Genomic DNA, 7959 nt, shown 5'->3' on the forward strand with positions numbered 1-7959 from the left:
GGTGGTCATCTAAAGTGCCAAAGACAATAAAAGAAAGGTTAAAACACCATTCATTGGTAATAAGTTATACGTTGAGTATGCATGCATTTCCAATTATAACAAATCTTATTTAAGCAATACGCACTAAAATGTATCATGGCCAGTAAAAAATAACCGTTAATACATATTAGAAAGATGCATCTCTATTCATGCACATGTGGCATATTTTTTCGCGTGTCAAAATCTTTAATCCATGTTTTCAATGCTCAACGAAGAAGTAATTGGCAAACAGTTAAGAACTTCCTTTGAAATGATATTTCGTCATCCACTAGATATTTCTGGCACGGTTCTCTCGTATTTAGAGTCGGCTGACACTTTGACTGAGCGACACACATAGCAAGTTATCTGATTCTGATCATCTGATTGGTAAAATTGAATTGGAATGCAAAAATCATGACTACATTCTTCCAAAATTCCGTTTTTAATGGCAAAAGCGAGGAGGATAATGAATCTAACGAAAATAGCAACAATGAAACGCTGTTTCATTGCAGTGAAAATCTATCCGAATCAGGTAGTGATACCGATTCAGTGAACCTGTTTGAACAAATGGATCGCCTTAGCTGGCTTGAAGAAACAGAAAATTCAGATCTAAGTAAATTAAAGTCGCAAAAAAGTATTGGAAGCCTTGCCGATGCAAAATGGAGCCGGGGACCAGCTCCCTTAGATGATCACGGTGGAATATTTAATATTAAAATTGCCAGTTTGGAAGGTAAATATATTTAAAATACCATTAACGGGTTAACCTTGCCGAAATCTTTCGTCGACGAAGAAAATGAATTATATATTTACTAAAAGCTTAATAAGTAACATCTAAGAAGTATAGAAATGATAATTCAAAAAACCATAGAGTGTCTTTAAGGTGCAACGCTACCATTGAACACTGTTTAATTTGTCTGAATAATAAAATATTTTTGATAACACTGTATTGCTGAAAATGCCATCTTTGGTTAGAAACAGGTTAAGAATAAAATATAATATCAGGCGTTCCAAAAAGGCATTATAGAATCTTTAACTATGTAACATTTGTAGTACTCCGCTATCCCCCTCCCCCAAAAAAAAATGTATTCTTTAACTGCTTACACTCTTCCTTTAAAGCCTCAATAGTGATTATAGGTACATCTTACGCATTTAGCAATATATCATATATATGTATAAACGACTATGTTCTTTTGATATTTTTACTTACCTAGGCTCCCTGGGTTTCAAATTGGATGAAGCGGTAACATTTCAAAAAATGGAAGTTGAAATGGCGAATGACAAAGACGGTCACACAACTGCTAACAATGCTCTAATTAGTTATTTCGCATTTCTTGGCACATGTCCTGACACTTACTCTGTTGACTATCAGTTCATCAACAATTTATTAAAATATGCAGGTTCGATATAACATATTTTTATTTTTTTGTTTTGAAAAAATTCTATTAATATCGGTTTATTGACTTTGTGCAGATGTCAATACAAGAGATCTGCATGGTCAATCATTATTGCACGAAGTCGCTAGAGAGTGGAGCACTGATTTTGCTAACTTTTTAAGAATTAAAGGAATAGACATTAATGCTGCGGATCACTGGGGTAGAACGCCATTAATTGTTGCTTCAGCGTGTAATCATGTTGAGATGATCGAATGGTTAATACATAATGGTGGTAGGTCTTAATTTTTTCTTAAAGGGGCTACGGAACGGCTGCTGGTTTTCGACTTTAGTGACTTACACGAAAGTCGAGCTGATGGCGGCGTAAAACAAAAATGTCTATTTTCCGGCATGTATGTAATTTACACACTCGAACATATAGATATATCTATAATTTTTATCTTCTCCAGCTTTGGTCATGTTTTCATCCAGAATGAGTCTTGCTGAAATATTTCTTTGTAATATACTTTTAGAAAAAATATTTGAGCCAGTGTGTAAAGTGCACTGGTCTGTTCATTGCGTGAAACGTGTTTGCCGGATTTTAAATATGTGCGCGGGATATACGGAATGTGAGCATTTTAACCGGTTCGTAGTGCCTTTAATCCTTTACCTAGAACTTCAGGTCAATGCAGCCTAATAACTAGCATGTTAATATTTCTTAAACTAAAACATTAAAACTCCTTCAGTTCCTATATGTCAGGCTATTGTTTTTATCGGACATTCAATATGCTCAACATTATTGCGTCAAGAAAAATTCTATATAGTGCATTGGAATCATCATGTGAAACCGCTTATCGGATGTTGGTATCCAGATGTTTCTATAAGTGTAAACTTGTCATGATTTGTAAAGGAAAACTTCCTATCGGCTTATATGTTATAGCCAACATTGATCATCGTACCATCAAGGGAGAAGAACAAAGCGCCATACATTTTGCAGCAAAATATGACGCGGTGGATGCATTTGGAATGCTTATAAAGTTTGGTGCAAACCCTTTGGAGAGGGATGCTAAAGAAAGAACACCATTCTTTGTGGCAGCTGAAGAAGGTTGAACACATATATACGTACTTTGTCTATTTTAGGAAACCTTGTCATAATTAAAAACGCAGGAAATATGTAGAATAAAATAATGATTGCCCTGAACTCTTTGGAGCCACAAATAATCATCAATAACGCTCCATTAATTAATTGCGCAATCTTAGTCAATGTACATTGTAACAATCTAAGGAAGTTTTGTAGTCAGTTTTTCTAATAGAAAATAATTCATAGTCACAAGGTATTTTGGTAAAAACGAATAATGATTGTACCAACGGTAATGATCTTAACATTATATAAGTTATATATGTGTGTTTTACAAAAAAATATTGATCTTAACATTATATAAGTTATATATGTGTGTTTTACAAAAAAATACTGAAAAAATTTAACTTCGATTTCTTATGCTAATTGCAATTCGCTTGTAAGTTTTTCATCAACGCACTCCTCGTTTCAATAGCTTCCCTGAAACCTATGAAACATGCTGGGTGAGATTGACACTAATTTTTAATTTTTTTGTAATTATAGGACAGCGAAATATGTGCGATTACATGTTGGACTTGGGCTTGCCTACAGCAGCGTATGACGAGAATGCAGTTTCGGTTATTGACAACATCATTATAAAAATGCCAACAAGTACAGCATATTGTGCGCTTGATCAATTTGTCACCACGGATAGACTCATGCGACAGAAGAAGTATTACTTAAGTTGCTTGGGAAAACGTCGTTTTACTTTGCTGGAAAGAACAAAAGACCGTTTTACCCCCAATACAGATAGCCCAACCGCTTTAGAGGTAATATTTTATAACAGAGGAAGTTCATGGGTTTTTAAACGAGCTTCAGAAACTACATGTTGCTCATGATTTGTACTGAATTTTTATACATATATCGTTACATTCAGTTGTTTTCACGATGATTGTCGCCTTTTCCAAGTCAAAAATACAACAAATATGAATATATTGTTTGTTCGTCACTTTTAAAAAGATTATAATATTGTGAATTAATTGACAGATTATACAAGTAATATTCTATTTTAGATTATAGTGCAGAGAAGAGACCTCAACTTGATTACACATCCTGTAATTTTGAAATTAATTGACTTAAAATCTAAAAAATTTGCCAAAGTCTTTATCAGAATCAATGTTGGGATTGCCTTTTTGTATACATTGTTATGGACTGCAACCATGCTGATACCATCGAAACGAGAAGGAGATTGGAGTTCGTCAAATGTAATGCAGGTGTTGACATCAACATTTGCTCAATTTATCGCAGTATATCAGTTTTACCTGGTAAGATGTTGTGCTTTGGTACTGTATAATATAACATAAATGCACTGCAAACTGGGCTAATGTTTTACATTGAATGCGCGCAAATATGAAAATTTTTCAAATATTATAATATGAATGGTTATGTTTGAAGATCCATATAAATTAATAATTAATCTATAATAACAGTCGTATACCCTATTAAGGAATCCTGAGCCGTTGTGACTAGTTGGGTGTCCCTAGTTACTCACGCAAAAGTTGCTTTAATAACCTTAGTTAATGCATTGAAATTAGTCTAAACTAGTCGGTAAGGCCCGTGGAAAAATCCACTTAGCCTGAAAAACAATAAAAATTAAAAAAAAATGTCATTCAAATTTTGATGACGCGAGCAATGACCATACTGAAAGAGTTTTCAGAAGTTTGTTTGGCCGTTGCTTCCAATGTGTAGAGCTTGAAGGCTGATCAAGTAAATGTATAAAATCGTGTACTTTCAACTAACAATTATGGCAATGTATGAAAATTTTTAAAAACTTTTTAGCTGTTGGCTCTATTGTGTAGAGCTTGAAACGCTGATCAAAAAAATGTATAGGATTATGTACTTTTGACGAACAGTTGAAGAAATATTGGGTATTTAAGGAATTTCGATGACGTCATTAACCCGTCTGTTCCGAAACGTGTGGTATGACCAAGCTTACGGGAACTTAACCAATTTGGTCCTCGGTGGCCCCTGGTTACCCACGCGGAAGATGACGTCAGGTATTTCCAGCCGTCTCCAACACCCTAAATATAAAAATGCAATGTAATGACTTAGCTAATTAAAAAAGGGTTTTGACGTCATTCTAAATACTTTGACGTCGTGCCGTAACGTCTAGGCAGTTAACAAATAAGACATACTTTTTTCGGTGACTTTAAATAAGTTGTTGTTAAAACGGAGTAATAACTTTTTTCAGTCCTTAAAACTGTTGCTACCAACCTGGTGTAAAAACATGCAACATGTTTTAGATATATCAAAGATTCATCTCAGTCAATGCAAAAATCTACAAAGAAAGGAGAAGAATTCTGCATCAATGCGAAAAGGAAAAGAAATTTTGTCATCCACGTTGGATTGTTGAAAAAGGTTTACTGAAAAAAAAGAAATCAGTCGCAAAAAATTTATCACAGAGATTTTTTTCAGATGGATGGAATGTAATAGACTTAATGTCATTGCTAGTTGGGACAGGAGCCTGGATAATTACCTTAATAAATATTATCTTTCCACATATTGATAAAATAAATTCAGTGTGGACGGGTTATTGTACGATCTTCATCCTGTTAGCTTGGCTGAGGTTAAATCGCTACGTTCGGTATGAACAATCACTAGGAAGGTTTATTGTAATGTTGGAGGAATCCGCTATTGCTTCAGTGACATTCGCATTTTTATTCTTTGAGTTCTTTATACCATGTGTGGTGGCTTTTTGGGTGCTGTTTGGTGGCGTAAAGAAAGGTGAGTACTTGAGTAAAATCTATCTGAAACTAATGCAATCAACATCAGACACCTCTATATAACGTACACCAACACTCGGTCAAAAATACGAAAACATTTCTACTAGTATGAAGTGCACATTTCTTTTGTACCAATTTTGATCGCTTTAGATTGAATCCACTGTACTTTCATTCGCATAAGCTTAAATTCCAGTTAAACGCTTTGATAGGTAACCTAGAAGGATAGTAAATACTCCTAAAGTCACTAACATCCAGTCTATAATAAAAGTTAGTGTTTTGTATTCATCTCGGTTTTAGAAAGCGAAGGAGGAGAATATGAAAAATTCAACGATTTAGTTTATCAACTATATCTACTGGCAATAGTTGGCGATTATGACTATGATACGTTACAAGCAGATCGTAAGGTTGTGTCCCAGCTTTTGGTGGCTGGTTATTTGATAATTGTCAGTACGATAACAGTTAACCTCCTGATTGCACTGTTCACCGAAGCATTCATAAGGATAAATGAAACAGCTGTTGCTCACTCTCGTTTAAGAGAAGCTGAAGAAATTCTGGACATTGAAAGGCGATTTCCAGAGAAGCTTAGAGAATTTGAGATTTGCGCAAACAAACACCTTGCTCCTATGGTAAAAGTTTAACTTGTTATATAAGTTTTTCTGCATCTATTTTTCAATCTATTTAGTACAGGTCTTCTGTTTGTAAAGGTAGTTTTAACGATACAGATAAAAATTCCTCAAACCGCGTGTATTCTTTCTATAAACAAAAAAACTTAGGTCATCCAGGAGTTACCCAATTGTCAAGCATCAAAACGGCGATTCGCCCTTGCATCAATGTGAATATACAATACCATACGTAGTCTTAACTAAATGCATTTTACAAGAAAATAATGGCAAGCAGTTTTTCTAACAAAATAGTTTGAATATCGTTAAACAACGTTAATCGTAAAAGAAAATATTTTTCGAATGTCTAAAGGCTGCTGCTCACTAGAATTCCATGAAAAATGATTATTATATATAATTGGTAACTTCATTGAGTTTCATTTAATAGCGATTCCAGGAAACAGCTGTTCCGCACTCTCGGTATTTTATTTTCCTCTTTAAATTACTGACACTGTCAGTTGGGAACCGATTAGAGTGACATATTAATGTCAGCATTTTCTTGTTATTTGTAGGTAACTGAAATGTTGGGAGAAGAAGAAACAGATAAGAAAAAAAGCTACAGTGCAAGACAAGCTTTAAGTAGCGTTTACTTCAAGTTGCGACGATTTAATCCTGAACTGAATAACATCATTAAAACTCAAGAGGCTCTTCGTAACAATGCTGAAACAGGAGTCAATGCGGTAAGTCAATCCTGGGTTTTATTATATATTTTATTATTATCTGTTAATCTGTATCCATTTTACTAATAAAAGTCACGTGATAAACTTGACACTGCAGTGGTGACAATTGCTAAGCAGAACACTTCAAAATGTATGGTGTGTGCTGGAAAGCTATTTGGTAATATATCACCATAGATAGTTAGCTTACTGTATCAGAGAGAGTATTGAAATATGTTTGTTATGTATAACGCAAAGTGCTTCAGACATAACGAACATATTAACGCTATTAGCGTTCAGCATGAAAGTATGATTGATTTTATTGGCGATTTGGTAGCTTAAATGGAAGCTTTTAATGCACTACTAGGACCCCTTCGCAGGACCCTCATTAGGGACTGAAGATGCTATCCTAGGTAAAAAAATAGTAACTGGTTAAATAAAAGAAAACCTTGTGAGAAGTATGCGGATACGGGTGTTTAGAGTTTGATTATGGTAGCAAGAGTTAAAATTTATAGTGAATATTGTATTATTCAAAGCTAATGTGATTTCTATGTTTAGATCGAAAAATTCAATGTAAAGTACATGTCAACGCATAGTGAAATTTTGGATAAACTGAATGAAGTTGTGGAATTTCAAAGTCACATATTAAGCAAAGCACAGAGAATAACGAGAAATACAATTTCAAGGCTGGTGGATAGAACAATGCTTGCGTTTACTGATAAAAATGACGATGTCATGCTAATGGAATAATACGTCCATTGATAACATATTCTGTAATGTTTCATACGCACTGTAGAGGAGATACGCAGTTATATTATCATATATTTGGCGTGGATCGCGCCGCGACATTTAATACGGTCGGGGGAGGGACAAGTGGTGATAATAGGTTGAAAGCAAGTATTTTTTTGTTTTTTTTTATATGTTTGGGCAATCGACAAATCTATACTCCAAGACCACAGAATTTTGTTTGCTTTTTTTAATTTGAAATATGGTTTATTAAAAAAAATCATTATCCAGCACAAAAGTGTGAGTAGAGAGGACGACCCATGTTTGGTCTCCTCAGCTCTCTGTTGTCCTTCTTAAGACGTCTAAATATTCGAAAAGGTTGGTTTTTGGCAACGTGTATAGTTTAACATATTGCTCCTAACAATATCACCTGACTTAAAAAAGAACCAAGTTATAGCACATGCTCAGGCCTCGTTTTGTCAGGCTTAGAGTGTGCTTGCAGTACGCTTATTACAGCAAACTGAAATACTTAAAAACATAAACGGTACAGGTTTGACCTTTAAAAGAACACCCACAAAACTTAAGTACAGTGGTGTTAAGTCTTATTGCGTATAAGGAAGTAGAAAAGTCTGTGTCTAATTAAAATACCCATAACATCCGTTATGGGTATTTTAATTAACGTCCCCAGGG

General features: G+C 34.5%; 1 protein-coding gene across 1 annotated transcript; it reads left to right on the forward strand.

Moving 5' to 3' along the window:
- Positions 1-432: 432 nt before the first annotated feature.
- Positions 433-6741, forward strand: LOC130612805 (uncharacterized). The gene is made up of 14 exons (XM_057434157.1): positions 433-748; positions 1069-1152; positions 1230-1415; positions 1489-1683; positions 2135-2248; positions 2329-2493; positions 3010-3275; positions 3519-3770; positions 4195-4212; positions 4749-5229; positions 5526-5854; positions 5911-6060; positions 6400-6567; positions 6640-6741. The coding sequence occupies exons 1-14, from the start codon at positions 433-435 to the stop codon at positions 6739-6741; spliced, it is 2826 nt and encodes a 941-aa protein (XP_057290140.1).
- Positions 6742-7959: the final 1218 nt, after the last annotated feature.

This window comes from Hydractinia symbiolongicarpus, chromosome 10 (assembly GCF_029227915.1).
Source record: "Hydractinia symbiolongicarpus strain clone_291-10 chromosome 10, HSymV2.1, whole genome shotgun sequence".
NCBI classification, from domain to species: Eukaryota; Metazoa; Cnidaria; class Hydrozoa; order Anthoathecata; family Hydractiniidae; genus Hydractinia; species Hydractinia symbiolongicarpus.